Consider the following 20,416-nt stretch of genomic DNA (forward strand, 5'->3'; position numbering starts at 1 on the left):
GACTGCCTCACGCGAGCCCTGGCTGTTCATTCAGGATTAAGAGTTTCTAGCAGCCCCCCCCCGTAACCAGGGGTTTGTGAAACACAAAGGCCAGTGTTGTCTTTAATATTATTTTAGTTCCCATGTGTTTTCTTATGCAAGTTTAATAAGCGGAGGACATCCAGCACCTGGTGGGTGGGTGTGTGTGTGTGTGTGCGGAAAAGCCTGCCGCTGGTAAAATCTGGAGGGGCTCAGGCCGCTGTGCAGTGGGAGTGCCGGGTTCCGCCCGCAGGTGGGACGGGAGAGCTTTTGGGAGCAGAGCTTCGCCTGCTGGAGGCTTCAGGTGTTCTCTTTGTTTTTCCAGGCATTTCACAGTGTAGAGGTCTTTGACCAAAAGAGCAGGATTTTGAGGACGCTCTCCATAACGGCCTTATGCTGCATCCGCGCAGGCTGGAATACCAGTGCTGTGGGCTCTCCGAGTGTCGCTCTGCTCTTGCCAGCTGCATGGAAAATACTTCATTCAGAGTGACAGATCCCCAGATCTCTTCTTCTGGGGATCTGTCAATGGGAATCTGTCGCTAGATCTCTCACTTGACCGGGAACAGTATTAGTCCAGTATCCTGGAGTGCAGCTGCTCGCGAGACCCACTGAGTCCTAGTGTTTGGACACATTTCTTGAGCCCGTGTGTTCGACCCATTTCCTTGTTTTCATAAGCGGGTGTGGCCGGATCTTTGATCTCCAGAACCGATGCAGTGCTGCTTTTTTTCGGATTCAGCCTGAACGGTCTCCCGTGAGCCTTCCGAACTGAGTCTGAGGGCCTCGTGCGCGTCGCAGCTGGGGAAGGCGCACGCCTGAGCATGAGCTGCTCACGGGTTTGAGCCAGGGTTGTGTCGCTAACCGACTGTGGCCGCGATCCCTCAAGGGGTGAGTGGAATTGGGCGTCCTGTGCTCAAGTCGGGAATATCTGACTCTTGCTGGGAAATCTTTTTTTTTTTTTCCCCTAAACATTTCTGAGCAAATGACTTCTTTCCTGGGTCTTCTAATACTCCAGTAGTAAAGGAAATTCTTTTAGCCATTGTGTGGACACCTTTTTAGGAATAAGCACAACATACCCCCTGCGCGCCAAGTGTCCAGATTGAGAAGGTGGGATCCATTACCCTGACTGCTCCGGACTCTTGAAGGAGACAGGGCAGACGCCATTGCACATGGATTTCTGTGAGAGGCTGTTTAAGTAGAGTTTGAGGATCTTAATTCTCAATCCCTATTTTTATCTAATCCAGTTTTGTTCAGCCGCGATCTCTTCCCTGTGCTGTAGATGCTTGAAGCGTGTGATTTTGATGATTTTGTCAGTGCTGAGAGGGTGTCGTCTGTCACCTATCTAAAAGGACTGTTTGGAGCGATGATGGGGTCTGGTTCCTGGGTAGTCGCCAGGGGGGTAATGCTGCAGAGGAGCTGGTGCCCTTTCCCCACAATGAGCCTGGACTCAGGTGACATTTCAATCCTTATTAAATCGTGGCGGCTGCACTCCTTTAGAGGAATGGAGAAAAAAAAAATCATTGCAGGAGCTTTGCCAGATTTCATCAACAATCTAAATGCTAATGGCTGCAATTTTTTGGCATGTTGCTTTGTGGCTTTGTCATAAAACAAAATTGTTCCCTGGCAGTCCTCTAGGGTTATAAAACCACATGCTTGCACATATTCAAGCATGTTTGCAAATTTGTGCTGTACAGACATACACCACTGATTGAAAACAAATTCCGGCTGATTACACTCTTCAGGAGCCAAACGCTCGGTCCTCTTCTAAAATCTAAAAGATTTTTACTGTGCAAGTTTCTCCCGTCAACCTTACAATATAATTGTGATAGGCATGAATGTAGCCTGAGCCAGCAATCTGAGGTTTACCTGTTGTTTTAGGAAACTGTCCAATTCAGAACACGCTCTAGGGCATCTGCTAGGAACCATAAGGAATATCTCATTCCATACCAGTCACCGCACAGGTGATCCCCCGTCATTCTGGGCGTGAGCTGCCTGGTGGGGGTCTCTGAAGGTCTCTGGGATGGTTTGCCAGGCAATAAAGATGGATTCATCACACCGCTTGATACGTCTTGGTCTCTAATTCACTTTCCGTCCCGCTGTGGCTGGGATCAGAGGCTAAGGGCACCTTGGAGAGAAGGAGAAGGACATGGTGAGAGGGAGGGGGTCTTTCAGAGGATTGAGCTGCAGCATTGTCCTGAAGCCCACCAGGTGAGAGAACCCTGGCTTCCAGTACTACAGGCTCACTGATTGCCGAGGCGCTTTGTCATGAAAATAGCAATGCAATTGTCATCAGAGAAAAGAGGCATTTAATAGACTTCCTTCCATTTCTTCTCTGGAGAACATTTCTCGCTCTTTCACCATCGAAGCAATCAAGCCTAATTGATTTTGTTCCTTTTATTTGATGTTGAAACTCAGAGGGGGGGAGAGAATGCCTTTGGTAAGAAGCAAAACTGGAGATTTCGGAACTCTGTCCCCTCCGTTTGGGGGCTGAGAGGAGATTTAATCTCTTCTTGCACCATCTGGGGTCAGGAGCAGGCTGGCAGGTTTGGTTTTTAGGGATTAAAGTCAATTCCGCAAATCTTTGAACACCTGGTACCTGTTATGTGAAGCTTCAGCACTGTGCTGCCCTGTGGGGCTTTTTTTTTCTCCTTCAGATGAAATGTGCTAAAAAAAGATTCTTATCGGTTAATCAAAACCTCCGTTGTTTCAGGCTTTTTGAGGGCCGAAACTCTTGGTAAGCCTGTCTGGTACAGCAGATCGGATCACACGATAAAGTGGCCCAGTCCAGACCAGGATAACGAAGTAAACGATATCAACAAGCACCACAGCAAATAATGCAAGAATGTGATGTCATCGCTGTGGAAATGTCAGTGTGTTTTCTGCTGAAATCTCATGGGGGCAGAGTGGGACCCACACTCTGCAGGGGTGCGATTGAATGGGTCACGCAGATCTTCTGGTTGTTTATTGTGCTTTAGCCAAGATTTCTGCTAGCAGTCTCCTGCAGTGGGGGGCCCAACATTGCCTACACTGCTGCAAAGGAGAAAATTCCCCAGCAGCCTGCCTCTAGCCTGTGAATTCCCTGCAAATGCTGTAAGTCTACAAATTAAACACTGCTGCTCCCTAATGGAGAACCATGCACCTTTTCTGGAATGCCTTTGAAACAGAAACACTTCCCTGTGTCTTGGCGTATGTTGTCGTACACCTGCCATTGCAGAAACTGTGGCAGGAAGGGAGTCCAAGGAGACGTGGGAAAAGGGCGCTTTCTTGAATGTGAGAATTGTCACCTGCAAACAGCTTCTTGAGGAAAAAATAGGATGGTGTAATGCAAAACGGAATAAATCTAATATTATCTAATATAAGATTTGTCGATGCAGTGCTGTCCCAGAGTGCTTTGCAGCACAGAATTAAAAGCAAGACTGTAGAACGAATGGTTACTTTGGGTTACGCAGGATGCACAGTTTGTCCCAGTAAATGCCGGAAGTTGCTGTTGATTTTCAACTGAGTTTTTAATACTCGGAACAGGTCAGCCTTTGAGATGAGATGAGATTTTGTGGTTTGTTTATTAGTTACCCATGCGAGAAGTCCGATTTCTGATTGCGAACCGGGCTGGGTCAGTATGTGTTGGCTGCAAAGGAAAAGGCCTAGTTCGACTCCGCTCAGGGAAGCAGAGTAGAAACACAGGGAGAGCTGCTGGGATTTGAAGCTCAAGAGACCAAAGGAGGAGTTCGGTGAGCACGGGCGGCCTGCCAGGTGAGAAAAAGTGTCCTAACGAATGGAAATCTGGGGGATGGATTCCATGAGAAGTGTGAAAAATCAGTAAATGAATGGAGAGGTTTTACGATGAAATTAGCCGAGATGGTGGAAGGTGTGATCCTAGTTTTAGAGTAATTATCCGGGATAACGGCCCTATTTTTCTTCAGTGACTATGGGAATAAAAAGGGGGTTGGGGTGGATGTTCCTCCTCAATTCAACAGGTGAATGAACTTCTCTGCCTCCTCCTGTGCGTTGGGGCTGCTGGTGCAGCACTCCGAGGGCAGGGCTGTGAAGGTGTGGGCAGCAGCAAGTATTCAGCTTTGGTGATGCTCTCAGACGGCTGCTCCGGGGAGGTGTTCATGGCAGGGCAATTCTGCACGGCTCCCCTGACACGAGACGGGGTGCTTTAAAGTGCCCGGGGCCCATGGACGGAGTTGTGTTAAGGAACAAAGCATGAAAAGGGGTTCGAAGCCTCCAAGGGCCGCGGCAAAACACAAAGTTAGACGCTTGTTTTAAACTCATCGGAATCGGGTCAGGTTGTCTAATAGTAGGCTTTGCTTTGTTTAAAGCCAGCTACAGTTGCTGTGACGCTGTAGTGTTCACAAGGGTTCGAAATCCCGAAATCTCCAGGGGTCGCTACTTGATTCTGATTGGGAGTCGCCTACAGCGTGCGTTTTTCTAGTTGTCTATGGCCCGTTGAGTCCTGGATTTTACCCTGAAGAGCAGGGGGTGTTATCCTCGTGCCTTTACCAGTCATGGCCTCCTAATAATCCCCATCTGTGAACTGGCAGCGTCACTCTGTCCTCCTCCCCACTGAGAGCTGGTGTGTGGGGAGCGTACTGGCCCTACACACTGGTGGTGGTGGAGGAGATCCCCATTCCCTGTAAAGAGCTTTGAGTGGAGTGTCCAGGAAAGCTCTGTATTATTATTTACAAGGGCTGGGGGGCGTGAAATGTGTGCCACGTGATATCCATCCCCGACTATCCGTCTGGGAATATTCTGCCCCCGTTAAAGAGGACCTGTGTTCCTCCAGCCATGTGCCGATCGTCCCCAATCCCTTCGACACATCGCAGCAGCACTCAGCCACTCGGGCTAAGGTGAGTCTCGGCGGGATTGGTGTCACGCGGTAGGAATTGAGGTTCTGCTGTGATAACCCGCTGCGCGCACCAGAGGCGTTTTAAAGTCTCGCCCCTTTTAACGGTGCTTTCTGGTTCCATAGAAATGTTAATAGAAGTAACGACGGAGGCGCAGAAGGGGAGATAAGTGGATTCCAGGGGCTTGTGTGGATTGTGTCAGGGACTGGAGCCAGGATTGATAAGAGTTGTTATGTTTGCAGGTGGGCTATGACTGGTTTTGGTTCTGGGTTCAGATCAGGGTGTGTCTGGCCTGGTAGTGGAAGCACAAGCAAGGCCGATACAAGGCTGTCAGCCGGTGTGACAGGGCTGCACATCCACTGCTCTAACCTGCTCTCCGTCTCCCACAGAAACCTGCTAACATTCTTGTGATGGGAGAAGGCCCAGAGAGAGGGAGAGTCAAGATAGGTAATGCTCTTTTTAACTTCGTCCGGTCTTTGGTGTGGTGAAGAATACAGCTCTCGTGAGAGGTAATCTTTACTACCGAAGCCCGTGTGGTTTTCTGCGTTGTTGCTCTGGGTGCACTTGGAGAGACATGGCAGAGAGGGTCTTTAAGGCTTGACCTTTACCCGTCGTGCTGCAGGACTGGCTGTGTGCCGATCTGTTGGATAGTCTTGTTAAGGGCTCTTTGTCTGTCTTCCCCTGCAGCTGACATGGGCTTTGCTCGGCTCTTTAACTCACCGCTGAAGCCTTTAGCCGACCTGGATCCTGTCGTAGTCACATTCTGGTACCGGGCCCCAGAACTGCTGCTCGGGGCACGGCACTATACCAAAGCTATAGGTAAGTGTGAGCACCGGGGCCGAGACGCGACTCAACTCTCATCCGGAAGTCGGAGAAGTGTCGGGGGCGCTGCAGCATGCCGGAGAGGCAGCCTGAGAAGAAGGAAGAGGGAAGAGGGAAGGCGAAGGCTGCTTGATGGGGGAGCCAGATGGAGCTGCGAGCTGGGCCTCAGTGCACTGGGGCTTAAAGGTCACGGCTAACCAGCCTTGCTGTCCAAGCTCTCCCAGCTCTCCCTGCTCCCAGCAGGTTTAGGTGGTGCTGGGGATGGAACATGCAGCAATTGAGTATTTCCTCTCTGCTTAGAATTTAACGTTCTACAACTATACAAATTCCTCATATGCAAAGTCAGCCCAGCTCCCTTCTTCAGCTTCAGAATGATCAGGGCAAACCTGAACCAGAGGCTACAAGAAGAAACGTGGAAGAAGACTCAGACCAGGAGACGCGTCTTCACGCAAGGGGCTGAGTGAGTTAGGGACAAGTTACCCAGCCATGTTATTGAAGTCTTGTATCCTGGATTCCTTTAAGAAACAGCTGGAAGAGACCCTGCGTTCAATTGGCTACTAACTACTACACAGGCCTCCCCTCGCTGGTAACTTTTCCTATGTAAGAAAAGGCTAGGTACAGCAGAGGGGGGGAGAGTGTGAGGCAGGTGTGCACGTCACTGGAACAGGTACAGCAGAGAGGAAAGAGTGTGAGGCAGGTGTGCACATCACTGGAACAGGTACAGCAGAGAGGAAAGAGTGTGAGGCAGGTGTGCACATCACTGGAACAGGTACAGCAGAGAGGAAAGAGTGTGAGGCGGGTGTGCACATCACTGGAACAGGTACAGCAGAGAGGAAAGAGTGTGAGGCAGGTGTGCACATCACTGGAACAGGTACAGCAGAGAGGAAAGAGTGTGAGGCAGGTGTGCACATCACTGGAACAGGTACAGCAGAGAGGAAAGAGTGTGAGGCAGGTGTGCACATCACTGGAACAGGTACAGCAGAGAGGAAAGAGTGTGAGGCGGGTGTGCACATCACTGGAACAGGTACAGCAGAGAGGAAAGAGTGTGAGGCAGGTGTGCACATCACTGGAACAGGTACAGCAGAGAGGAAAGAGTGTGAGGCAGGTGTGCACATCACTAGAATGGGTACAGCAGAGTGATATCTGCTCGGTCAGCACGGGTCTTTGCACTGCAGCAATAATGGCTCCTGTCAGAGAAGCATTTGTGAATGATTTTACATGGCAATAGCCCAGAAGTTAATTCTCAACCGGTCTTTCAGTGCACGTAACTGCTGATTTTCTGAAAGCAGTCAGTATTGTAATTGCAGGCTCCCTCTTTGTGCACCGACTTAAAAAATCATCTTTACGTGAAAATCCCACATGACTGACAGTTTGATTGCATGGTAGGTGGTGTGGCAGGACCTGACAGCGGATTTAATGTTCTCCTTTGTATGAATTTCATCACAGTCGGTCTTATTTCCCCCGAGTGAGTCGCACGTGGCTCAGCTGTGTTGAGTACGGTCCCGTCTGTCAGCACTCAGGCCTGCGACGGCAAGACTGTCTCTGCAAATCCCCCTGTATTCCAGCTTTATGAGAAGTCCCCAGGAACACAAGCAGTTCTGTCGCCGCATCTGTAAGCGGAATACTGACGGAATCGGGGAGGGGAATTCAAGTGCTTCGCCTGTGGCTCACTGCACATCTTTCCTCTGGCTGCAGTGCAGATGCCTGAGATGTCTCACAGAGTTGAGATGTACACCCAGCACCGCAACAATTTGAGCAAGCAATCCTGGTTTGTCAGAGCTGGCTGTGGTTAGCACCACAGGGTTCACATGTGCCACATCTTCTCAGACATGGTTTTGATTTCCACGAAGAGGAATGCAGTTTCCCGGGGCCTGGAAAGAGCTCCGTCTGTGTATTGGCTGTTCCCCAGCGGGTTCTTTTACTGGAGAGCCTGAGGGGTGCGTCCCCCATCCCGCTAGAAGCAGAGCGGTTTGGGAATGCTTCTGTCTGCCGTTACTGTGTCCGTTGTTTTGCTGAGGGTCAGCATCCCAGCTTTCCCCGTCGCAGGCCGGGACTGAACGAGAAACTGCTGTAATTTCATTGTGCTCTTTGCCCTGTCCTCCCCAATGCATGAATCATGAATGAAGGGATTGTTTCGCCTGGAAAACCCTGCACTGTGTCTGATTTAGTGGGGAGAAATTAACCTGCATTTGTTTTTCTGTTTGTCTTTGGGGATGTAGATATTTGGGCTATAGGTTGCATATTTGCTGAACTGTTAACGTCTGAGCCCATATTTCACTGTCGACAAGAAGACATCAAAACCAGTAACCCCTACCACCACGACCAGCTGGACCGCATTTTCAACGTCATGGGCTTCCCTGCAGGTGAGAGGGCACCGCCCGGGCCATGACCCGCAGCGGAATAAAGACCGTAGAACCGGGAACTGCAGTCAAAGTAGATTGAGCCATTCCGTGTTTTGGCAGTCTGGAGCCATGCCCTGCTGGTTTCCTCACTGTCGGTGAATTAGTGTGGGCTAGACCCGAGGCCGAAGGAATATTTAACACGTTTCACTTTCCCCCTTTTCAAAACAGTTTGTTCAAGAGCGAGCATGTGGTAAAACCTGAAATGGACCAGACTACTATATGATGTGAGGGATAGTTCCCTACCCTGTCATCATCTAGTACTTGTAGTTCAAGCTCAAGGTTTCTCATCTCCAGTTATTGTGTAGCTCCACAGCAAGAATGTATATCTTTGTGCTCACATAAAAGACTTCGTGGTATAATCAGGCCAGGAGGGCCCTTTCAAAGGGCTGTAGAAGACGAGGTCTCTCCATAAAAACCTTTTCAACACATAATCAGAGCTGGCCTGAGTCAGATTTAAAATAAGATGGATAAGGTCAACTTCATGGACACATATTGCTTCTGTACATCTGAATACATCACTAAAAATTGCACATTGCATCTATTGCACATGCTAAACAATTTACAAAAAATAATTAAAAAAAACACATAATAATTACACAAAATGGACATATTGCACATACATAGTTTGTTACAGCCCGCACATGGCCAGTGCCCATCAGTTCTGCTGCAGAACCGGATTGGTCATGACCCGTGACGCTGGTGCTGTGGTTAACAAGGAGGTGTCCTGGGACGTCACCTGCAGAGTTGTTCCCTAAGAAATCTGTTGGCGTCACTCGCACGTACCGCGAAAGTTACTGTGGGACAGGTTTTCAATGGGTCTGAGAGGATTTAGCTTCTACATAAAAATATTCCTCCCATATATTGCATCAAAAATGTACATGACACCTAAATTAAATCAAATATATTTTTCCTGCTTTCCCCACTGTTTTATGTCAAAAAACAAAAGTGTTTTGTTGACTTGGTTCGAATTGACTGTTTCTGTTTTTCAAGGAGTAATGCATCAAATATTCATTGTGTTTTACATCATATTAATGAGGTGTAGCTATGCGCATGCTTTACTAGAATACTGACAGGATGTTCGCTGTCTGGCCAGTAGCTCCAGCCAGACGCTACACAAAACTTAATAACCAAACATTCCTGTAAAAGATTGGATGTCTGGCAAACCTAGAATCAACACAGCTCTGTGCCCGTTTCACAGATAAAGACTGGGAAGACATTAAGAAGATGCCTGAACATTCAACACTGATGAAAGACTTCAGAAGAAATACGTAAGTTTAATAATTGCCCTGCACATCTTCTAGACTTCAATGGCTGACTGCTTTTCCACAGGAGTATTCATTTATAGGTCATCTGCTTTTGATGCAGGTGTGGGCTGCCCTCTGTAATTGAGGAAGGCTTGCGATAAATGCAATGCATGAAGGATTAGTGTTCAGAAGGAAGCAAGATCTGCGCTCCACGGGGCGATCAGAGATCAGACTCGAGGCCCTGTACAGTCAGCAGTCCAGCAGTCCAGCACTGTCAGGACTGAACAGCTGTCTCAATCCCTGTTAGCTGCTTCACACTCTGGCCTTTAAACAGGTGAGAAGAGAACAGAGGCAGAGTGACTCGCACACACAGAGCATGCTCCAGCTATATCCTTCTTAGTATTTCAGTGTTTCCTTACACGGTACCAGGGAATTATAGATGGATGTGTGAAACTGGCCTGGTAAGAACTTGGCATTTCCCACAAAGCTTCAAGGCCTAGCTGATCTGTTTGCCTGCCTGTGATACCATGGCCAGCAGAAGAGTTCAGATCTTTGCTTTATTTCCAGTTGTGTCTCTGAGCTTTACAGTCCACAGCGCACACCCTTAAAATCAGACTGAGGTTTTTTTTCTTCTTCATGTTTCAGATTTTAATGACAGAGTGTGCTCTCTCCAGGCTGATGAAAGGGGTTTCTCCTTTTTATCTGCACTGACACGTAAAACGTGTTTGCAGCAGAAAGGGGGGGTGGGGGAGACTTTATCTGATGAATGAAAGCAGGAGCTGCTGTAAGGGATGCTTTTAGATGTAGCTCGCTAAATCCACAAAGCCCAGCTACAGATGGTACTAAGACACATTCTGAAGACCTAGCCACATTTAATTAATTTTTTTCCCTTTTTTCCCCCAAGATGTGATTGCATTGAAGATTCAGGTTTTGATTTTAGCTGTCATTGGGAAGTGTCCAAGGTCTGCACAGAGTCTTTGAAGCTTGGTTTGGTTCGGCTTGAAGCATCCTATGAAAAGAACTGTCATTTTAGTAAATGCTTCAAACGAGAGCGTTTAGGGAGAAATGAACCAGTGAAAGGTGATTGTATGCTTACAGAAAGAGGAGGCTGGTGGAGGGGGCATCATTTAAATAGTGCTGATGCTCATATTATGAATTCTCAATTTTAGTCCAAGGTGTTGAATATAAACAATGTAATCAATATTTCATTCTGTGTTGTTTGTCCTTGTGGGCTTTTGAGTAGAAATTTATCTTTTCTTATATACTGGTCAAGCGCAGCTGAAGGTTCGCTGTGCAATATTTCTCTGTCGCCCCTGTAACCTTCTCCTGGTGTCGAGGCACGCTGGTCTTCCTTTCTTTGCCCAGTTAATAAAAACAGTTTCTTCGTGTGGAATGCGAGTTCACCGGGCTTGACTTCAAGAAGACGTCAGGGAGCTGGGAACAGGAGTCTGCGTCTGATGACTGTCACGGCTGTATGGTGGACAGGCAGTGGCAGACTTGATGGCCCTCTTGTTTACTTCGACGGGATTGTCCTGCCTGCTGTCTTACAGGGGATGGGTAGATTCTGAGGAGCAGAGTTGATCAAATAATCTCACACTTCGTGCAGCAGCAAATAACCGTGTTTCAGTTCCCAAGTGTCCAGTGCAAGTGTCTGCCGCGGTCGGTCTCCCCACACGCGCCTGGGCAGAGCAGGAGACAGGGGCTGCTAGTGTACCCAGCAGGGCGGCCTCTTTGAAACTGTGAAGGAGGGGCCCGGCCGCAGAGAGGCTGGCTCCTGTTCTGACTTTGCCGAGGGGCGGTGAGGTGCCAGCGCAGACCCCCCGATGCAGCTCTTTAAGTTTCTCGGATTCATCATTCTGTCAGTTTGCATTCTGAATCCTCTGCGTGTGACTTTTCCTTTCACGCTTTGTTTTTTTGCATTGAACTGCCACTGATGAGTCTTTTTAATGCGTTGCAGGTACACAAACTGCAGTCTTACTAAGTACATGGAAAAACACAAAGTCAAACCAGACAGCAAAGCATTCCACTTGGTAAGCCCGGTTCCGGACCGCTTTGTGTTGGTCTGTCTGTGTGCTGTGGAGATGTGTGGAGGGCAGTGAGGGAGGCCTCAGGACCAGTGGATCAACACCCAGCTCAGCTGCACAAAAATCCACTATGTGGTTTAGGTTGGCTACGTTAAAAGTTCAAGGGACATATGGAGGGGAATTTAAGCACGGTTTTCCTGGTTGTCCAGCTAATGCAAGCACATTACAAATGCCATTTTAATCTGAAGACTACTACTTTTATTTGGAACCAATTTGAAACAAAAAATACAACCGAATATCTTTATATGAAGTTTCCTTCATCTCTTCCCACAAATACCCAAATGATCAATACAGATGTTTGCAGCTGTTCTTCTGTCTTAGCAGTTGATCGCCTCAATGTGACACTACACCCTCCCAGACAAACTGTCCAGATAATGGTTGTTTTCTGCAGCTCTAGCAGTGATGAAACTTTCACAGCCACCTAGCACTCTCAGCGTTGCTCTGTGATGAGAGAAAGGCAGCTCTATTATCCCAGTCATCTGACCATATTGGGGAATTTGTTTGCCCCTCAAATGAAATCAATGAAGGTAGAGAATTAGCGTCTTTTTAGATGACATGTTTTTTTTTTTCTTGAGTGCAGTGTACGCATTGCGGTGAAAGTAAGTGATGGACTCAAACAGAAAATGTGTAATTTTGTTAGACGCAAAGCATGCAGGTCAGTTTTTTTTTTATTTCAACCGAGGCCATTTATTGAGCTATTTAAAAAAGCGATGGCCACTTAGCAAAGGATTAATTCTTACTGTACAAGTTGCACTAGTTTATAAGTGACTTAACTCCATGTGGTTTCAGTGTGTCCCAGTAATCTGAGGCCGCCTGGGCACCTACAGTAGTTGTGCGAGACCTACAGTACAGCCACCCGTTCACAGTGTCCTCTAATTCCCCTCCTGTTTCAGCTCCAGAAGCTGCTAACCATGGACCCCATCAAGAGAATCACCTCAGAGCAGGCCATGCAGGACCCCTACTTTCTAGAAGACCCCCTTCCCACGTCCGAGTAAGTGTCCCCTCCTCCCCTCCGGATGCCAGCTGTGGCGCCACCTTGAGGGCCTGTCTGGAAGCAGGTGTAGACAGTGGCTTGACTTGGGTCCGATGAGGTGGGAACCCTTGCTCTTCAGAGTGCGCTTCTGCACGACAGGCACGAGAGAGGCGCTTCTTCGGCTTTTCCGCTTGCCTGTCTCTCCTCGGCTTGTGTGCGCGCAAACACACACACTCACTCCTGCCTCGGCTCCTGGTGGAACTGCATGCATGGAAGAACACTTTCTCCATCGTCCTGGCCGGCGTTTGTGTCCAGGGTTGTTGGGGATCTTACTGCGGCTTTAGCACTGTCTCCTTTAAGAGTGCATCACGCTGCCCTGCGGAGTGCGCTGATGCCAGGAGCACAAAGCGCATTCCCAGTCGCTCGGTGCTGGGGCTGTGCACTTCCAGGGGGGAATCCAGCGGCCAGCAGCAGCCCTGTCTCTTGTTTGTGCCAGCTGTGGAGGAGTGTGGGTGTCCTCCCTGGCACTGCCCCACTGGACACTGACGCAGGGGGAGTCCTGGCCTCCACCTCCGCACTACCCCTAGCCTGCCGTCTACACGGCGTCCAGCTCGGGCGGAGAGCGCCGCTGTCCAATTCTTCACCACCGCTGCGACTACCTCACGCCTGCTACCCAGACATCAGGCATAGCGAGACCTAGGATTCAGAATTCCCCATCACGGGATGAGTTCGGATTCTTGCTGAACCCGATTGTCGTAAACTGAAGCCGATGGTTAAAAATGTGCATTTCCAAAAAGGCTTCCCCTTTTAGAAATCTCTGTTTGTTGCACGCATCAGTCACTGCTGTCTAGCGCCGCATTGTGAAGGGCTGGACTGGTCCTATACTGCCCCCTGTCTGTGCTGTGTGCAAATGAATTTCCTTCAGTAGAATAATTTCCCTGGCTGCAGTGTCATAGGAGAGTGTATCATTGAGCTCTCTTCCAGTGGAATTGGGTGTATATATTTCAGTGCCTTCGTACAGTAGCATCATGTTTAAACTTGTGAGGTATCGAAAAGGCACTATAAAGGTATAGGCTTCTGTCTCACTCCTCTCCCAGTGCTTGATCTAACTGAGGAGGTCTTCACCTGCTGTGTGCTTTTCCCACCTGGGGCTGTCCTCTCCTTTTCCCAGGGCTTTCCTTAAAATGGGTTGAGGTAGCATAGGGAACTTCGGGACGGTGTCACACTGAGGTGCCTTGTGTTGTAGTGTCTTTGCAGGCTGCCAGATACCTTATCCCAAACGTGAGTTTCTCACGGAAGAAGAACCAGAGGACAAAGGAGACAAAGTAAGAAATTAATAAATGATGCGTTTTAGGAAAGAAGTGATTCCAGATAGTGCAGGCCAGCTTTAACAAGTGGAAAGTGAGACCCGCAGAGGTATGTAGGAAAAGAGCATGTAGGAAAAGTTCTTTACCTGTAAAGAACTTCCAGTGAAGTGTCCAGAAAAGTGCTATATCAGTGTAAGGATATAATTAGAATTATAAGTTATAAGAGCTTCACGAATACTAGTCAATACTATTATAGCACAGAGGGGTTATTTGTGCAGGAATTAGCAAATAAGCTACAGTCTTTCAGAATTCAGCCGTGACTATCATCGTCTGTCTCTGCTAGAAATCTGATCCTGTTTTTTTACTTCTGTCTGAACTCCACTCGCTCTTCTGTGAACAAAATGGCAGATGAAAATGATGATCGAGCTGCCTTGTGTGGTAGAAATTGCTCTGAAGGGTTACTCCACATGAAGCCCGGGTTTTCTTTTGGTGGGAGGAGGCGGGGGGGGAGGTCTCTCTGCTTGGTGTATACTAACATTCCTTCCTCCTTTTTTCCTCCCCCCTCTGTTTCTTTTTCTTCTTTGGACACTTGAGAAGAACCAGCAGCAGCAACAGGGGAACAACCACACTAACGGGGCGGGCCACACGGGGAACCCAGACAACAGCCACGCGCAGGGACCCCCCCTGAAGAAAGTCAGAGTGGTTCCTCCCACCACTACCTCAAGTGGGCTCATCATGACCTCAGACTACCAGGCAAGTCCCTTTTGGGTAAAAAGCTCACATTTTCTTGGCGTCTTCTCCCCCCACGCCCCCATGCTCAGGATCGCCCACCTTCCACCTTGCCTTCCTCTCTCTGTCTCGCTCCTGCCCGATCCAAACCAGGGAGCGCGCAGGACACCGTGGGGCACGGAGGAAGCTAGATTTCCGCTGCCGAGTCTCGGATGAGGCAGGGCATTCCCCTGCGTGCGTAGTGGCTGGGTGGGTGCTCGGTAGTGAGGGAGTAAAAGTCATTCTTGCTCTTTTACAGCGTATTTGTTGGTGTGCGGTCTGTCCACAGCAGCTCCACACCCACCGGTCAGCCTTCTGTATGATCGTCTGCCTCTGGCCCTGCTGATGCGCGGCCCTGAGCTGTATTATCCTGTCTGTGCACCTGTGTGTTTCTGTGCGTGTGTACGCAGCCAGGCTCTGACTCAGCAGTTCTCTGTCTCCCTCGCAGCGCTCCAACCCACACGCTGCTTACCAGAACCCGGGACCAAGCACATCACTACCCCAGAGCAGCATGGGATATTCCTCTACCTCCCAGCAGCCCCCGCAGTACTCGCACCAGACTCACCGGTACTGAGGGCTTCGGGGGCTCCTCCAGGAGCACTGCGCGTGCCGAGGGGCCCAGAACACACACACACACACACACACACACACACACACACACACACACACACACGCCCACTCCCCCTCCTCCCCTCCCACTGCTGCAGAGTTTACCTGGAGGCGAGCGCTGGAGCCCAGCCCAGCCCAGCCCTGCGCGCCGCGGAGAATGTACTGTGCATCTTCACCCCCACCGCTGAGCCTCCAGACAAGCCCCTCTGCCGTCGCCGAGGAGACAGCGGGTACCGGGACTCCAGCAGCATTCGGGAACTATCCGGGAGCTGGCTGGGGGGGAGGAGGAAGAGGCACAAGCGCAGTGTGTGTCTTCATCATGCTGCTCTCCATCTGTTTACTTGACCTGTCGCTCTGCTGCACACCGGCGACCACCCCATCGCGACCTCCTGACTCGGCCTGACTTCAGCCAGTTTGAAAAATCCCCCCCTCCCCCCCCCCCCCCCCCCTCCCCCCCCAAAAAAAACAAAAATCGCAAAAAAAAAAACAAAAAAAGCTGTGAGTGTGCTAGAGCAAAGTGTGTTTTGTTGTTAATGGTGAAAGTCATTGCTACACTAGCCGACCACGAAGAAAAAGAAGCAGAAGAATATGATTTAATTAAAAAAAAAACGCAATCTAGTAACTGGTACTTGAAACGTTCAGCGTCTAATCGTAAAAATGAATAATACATTCAGCCGGATGAAAAAAACAACAGATTTTTGGTACATGTTTGAGTTTTTGGTGACTGTGGGTATGATAACCTATAGAGCAGTGTTTGTGCTGGATGTCCTGAGGGCTCTCTGGAGGTACGGAGCTCTTGTCATCACTCTCACTGTCTCCCCCAAAGACTCAGAGTCCTGCCTGGACTTGTCTCCCACATTTTCACCGTCTTGGATCCTTTCTGATTTATTTTCTCCCCTCCTTTCTTTCCTTAATGTTGACTGATAACCTCAGCTGCTATATCTACATGACCTGTAATGAAACGAGCCCAGTGTCATCACCTGGTCAGACTGACCGTCTCCCATGGACTGACGGCTCGGAGAGGTGTCCTCGATCCGTGTCCTCTGGTTGGACTGATTGTCTCCCATGGACTGACGGCTCGGAGAGCTGTCCTAGATCCTTGTCCTCTGCTCGGACTGACCGTCTCCCATGGACTGACGGCTCAGAGAGCTGTCCTAGATCCGTGTCCTCTGCTCGGACTGACCGTCTCCCATGGACTGACGGCTGGGAGAGCTGTCCTAGATCCGTGTCCTCTGCTCGGACTGACAGTCTCCCATGGACTGACGGCTGGGAGAGCTGTCCTAGATCCGTGTCCTCTGCTCGGACTGACTGTCTCCCATGGCCTGACGGCTCGGAGAGCTGTCCTAGATCCGTGTCCTCTGGTCGGATTGACAGTCTGCCATGGACTGACGGCTCGGAGAGCTGTCCTAGATCCGTGTCCTCTGCTCGGATTGACGGTCTCCCATGGACCGATGTCCTAGATTGGCCTGCTCTTCCTGTTTGTGCTGCTGATTTGTGAGCGTGGTCTGGGAGAAAGAAGCATTGGAGAAGAACAATTCCCCACCGCTGGCGGGGATTCGCCAGGCGGCCCGCTAACAACGAAAACAACAGGAGAAGCCTGATTTTAGTGGATTTTAATTTTTTTTTTTTCCTCGGTAAACATCTCTAAAGATGTTCCCACTGCTTAGGAGTGTACCCATGGTTACAGCCCGAGAGAGCTGTAGGCAGAAGCCTTAGAACTTCATGGAAAAACAAATGTAACATGCATTGTACTGTACTGTATTGAAATATTTTACATGAATGAAGCAAGTATTCTGACAATAAAATTTAAAGCCTTCAGTGTGGAGGGCAGCTTACTGAATGCTTGGGTCTGTTGAACATCCAGAGGTTGATCCGGGTGGGGAAGGAGGCCACAGAGCTTGGGCATTTATCGGAGGACTGATAAAGGTGTCAGATTCTCCCACTCCTAGGTTGTCCCTTACTCTTCTAGAGGAATTCCCAGTCGCATCTCTCCGCCTGCTAGGTTTCATCCCATTATGGTCTGAATTTTTGTTTTATGTAAAGAACTTTTCAAACCTCATAGGAAGGGTTCCACTGATAGAGAAATAGCAAAAAAAACATTTTTATTGTACTCTCAGATCTCTCCATTGAATATTACTTTTCTATCAGGTGTGCATATGATGTTTTATTTGATTTTTCAAGGATCATGAATCGGCTTCATAAAATAATTCAGCAACAATGACTTGAGTTCAATGAAAACATTTTATTTATAATTTTTGTTTCATTCACACAAGGAAAAGCATTGCATACTATCCATCCTGAAAGTGGTGCAGATCCATTTTTTTTTTTTAGTGGCTCTCTATTCTCATCTGGCTCTTCGGCAGGTGAGCTCTGGTCAGTTTCCACCCTGGTTCTGCAGCCTGATGTCCCTGCTCACTGAAAGACTTCCCATTCTCCTCTCTGCAGGTAACAAGAAGCCCAGATTTCGAGTTCACCCTTTGCTACTGATGGTGGGACGTACAAGTTCCCACAGGTCAGAAAGGATTAACTAATCACGAGCACTTGGGCTTTTCTTTAGAAACCCTCTGCTGCAGCTGGCCAAATGTCCCGTGGCTGTGATCTTTCTGGATCCAGGAACGCCAATAATCAGATCCTAGAGGCCAGGATCCTGCAGGCTTTGTTGTTCTAGCGTTATGAGAACATTATCTGGAAATAAGGAAATAATCGAACAATTGATGTATAGTCTCAAGCAAAACATGCTTGACGCTTTCACTGTCAGATTAATAGAGACAGGTTGACAACCTTTTTGTAATACATTATATGGATTTTTGGAAGATTAGAGCATAAAGATGGAAACCTTTCAATATGAACTATATGTAAACGATATAAACTTTTCAATTTATCTTTAGCTGGAATATTACAAAGCACCAGAGGCATAGTTTCTAACTAGTGTTTTTTGTTGTGTACTGTGTGAGCGGTACTGTCCACGTGCCAGACAGGGTATAAAGTTAGGAAAGACTTGGGATGGGCTGACACTGGGAATGGAACACACTGTGCCCTTCCACACGGACGCAACCCGCTTTCCCATGTAGTAAACTAGACAATATCATCAGTTTGTATTTACTGATGCATTCCTTGAGATAGATGGATTGTCTTGGTTCACCATCTGACATTCATGAATTGGACGCGGTGTTAAAGCCCAAGGAGACATTTTTAATTAAGAGCACCAGGACAATTGTGGGTACCACCAAATGAATCAAGAGTAACGGTAAGATGCAGGAGGTATAAAACGAGGTGCTGGAGAAACCACTTTTGAAATTCTAGTCAGTGGGCAGGAAAATAGCTTCTCTGGTCTGAGAACGGGATTGTTCTGGGACTCAGGGGGGCCTGTGGAAAGAGCAGAACACACTAATGCACTGCTTCATACACCTCCTGCCTACCCTGGCTATAAATATCTATCCATAAGACATGAAATATGTTTTCTTAATCTTGATGACAGAACACCGGCATACCTTGCCAGAACCAGATGATGCCAATGAGCAATGTCTTGCAGTGCATTAGGCTTGTTTCTGTGTCCTCATTTATGATTCCTTGGTTATACTCTTTATGTAAGCTAGGAAACGCGCTTTTTTGAAAATGCTATTCAGAGATGCAGAAGCCTGCTTGCCCTGAGAGTTTAAATGCTCGATTCAAGAGGGAAGGTCCAATTCAGCAAGTGAGCGCATCTGCCCAGGCTCTGGTTTAAGAACTGAGAGCACATGGTGAACAGGGGCTGGTACAGCGAACTGCAAAGCCCGGCTTTTTCCGCCAACTCAATGGAAACCCGCTGAAACAGGATGCGCTGGGGGATTGCAGCTGCTGGGTCAGATTTTCATTTAACCTGGGCTGTCGTCGGCTTTCGCACCAGGCCCTCCTGGAGAGCGGCTCTTTGCGGTGCAGCGTTAGGAGCCCTGTTGCGGGCCAGTGTCAAGTCTCCACGCTGCAGCTGCCTTCTTTCATAGCCCGGCTGCTCAACTTCTGAGGGCACCAGGACTCGGGGGGGGGGCTGAGACATGCCCAGAGAGATGATAACTCCCCGGCACAAGGACTAACCCAGATTTTTGCTCTGTCCATGGTCAGGCAGGTTTGTGGGAGAGCCCCCTGTTCAATTGTGCCATCGAGTTAATAATTAACGAGCGGGCTATGCCAAACTCCCGCTGCGGGAAATCATTGGAATCTCCAGTATTTGACTGCTTACGTTGCTGTAATTAATGATTCTTACAGCCCAGCCTCACCCCAGCATTCCTGCGTTGAGCTTGAGGGTTTTGCTGTTAATGGGTTCCAGAGGCTCCCTGTTTTAAGATCAGTTTCTGCTGCTGGCTCACTTCACAATGTGTTTTTCCAAGAAAAGCAACTGATCTTTCTTCTGCTCTTCCCTCTAATGGAGACATCGAGGATCTGTCATCGCCTATCAATAGGAGGCCCTGTGGAGCACACTGCCAGGCGGTTTGGGGTAAAAGTGCCCTCCCTCCCTCCCAGCAGCGTGGCTGTCTCTCGCAGAAGAGCGAGGCAAATTGACGGAAACAGAAGTCCTGTGGCATCAGCATGTGACGGCATCTTCGGTGCGAATTGGAAAAGGGGGTGACGTCACTTCTAGCGGCGCTTCCCCGACAGCCCGCACGGACTCGGGAGCGGTTTGCTACAGTGTGTGTGTGTGTACAGGACTACACTTCACTTATGATATCAGAACTGGACAGCGCCTCTTGCTGGGGACGCAGTGCCCCCTGTCGAGAATCGGGGGTATTTCAACTATGCACGGGGGGGGGGGGGGTCTATTTTCTGAAATCCGACGAGATTGTTAATACGAAAAACAAAATCCCCAAATCCGATTTTAACCAATCCAAAATTAAGGGAGTACCCTGTAAGGATGCTTGCCTTATTTAACGTGGTTGTTGAAATGCAATTTGTTTCCAGCTGATATGATCCGGCACGATTCGTGTGGTATGAACGCGGTAACCAAAACACCAACCATCTATTATCTAACTATTTACAAATTAAAACTCATAAATGAAAAGTTTGCGTTTTAAATATTGCGCAGCGCGACATCTACGACATCACATTTCAGTTCAAACCCTGTTGTTGTTGTTTTTTTTTATTCTGATCATTAACATACCATGTAGAGGAGAAAATCGCTACCCTACTCAGCACAAACACCACCCCGCGCCCGGCCCCAGGCTCCCGGCTGGCTACCGCTAACAGTTCTGTTTGCGGTCTGGAACCCATCCGTCAATCAGCATGGAGACCCGCCCTGGGCATCAGTCTTCTGTGAATTGATTGGGCGGCGGTTCTGCCATGAGCCAGTAAATCCATTTTCCTTAGCGCTGATT

General features: G+C 48.8%; 1 protein-coding gene across 2 annotated transcripts in view; it reads left to right on the top strand.

Annotated features, from left to right (window-relative positions):
• cdk8 (cyclin dependent kinase 8) overlaps positions 1–16,906 on the top strand; it is a 39,556-nt gene extending 22,650 nt beyond the window's left edge. Inside the window, exons 5-13 of one of the 2 annotated variants that reach the window (XM_088638797.1) lie at positions 5,252–5,309; positions 5,550–5,681; positions 7,904–8,047; positions 9,285–9,354; positions 11,288–11,360; positions 12,308–12,405; positions 13,634–13,712; positions 14,292–14,447; positions 14,911–16,906. In XM_088638797.1, the coding sequence (XP_088494923.1) occupies positions 5,252–5,309; positions 5,550–5,681; positions 7,904–8,047; positions 9,285–9,354; positions 11,288–11,360; positions 12,308–12,405; positions 13,634–13,712; positions 14,292–14,447; positions 14,911–15,036 (936 nt within the window). In that variant the 3' untranslated portion in view covers positions 15,037–16,906. Of the gene's footprint in view, positions 1–5,251; positions 5,310–5,549; positions 5,682–7,903; positions 8,048–9,284; positions 9,355–11,287; positions 11,361–12,307; positions 12,406–13,633; positions 13,713–14,288; positions 14,448–14,910 lie in introns of both variants that reach the window. The other variant, XM_088638796.1, reaches the window with a different exon arrangement.
• Positions 16,907–20,416: the final 3,510 nt, after the last annotated feature.

The sequence above is a fragment of the Lepisosteus platostomus genome, chromosome 7, assembly GCF_059453375.1.
Source record: "Lepisosteus platostomus isolate fLepPlt1 chromosome 7, fLepPlt1.hap1, whole genome shotgun sequence".
NCBI lineage: Eukaryota > Metazoa > Chordata > Actinopteri > Semionotiformes > Lepisosteidae > Lepisosteus > Lepisosteus platostomus.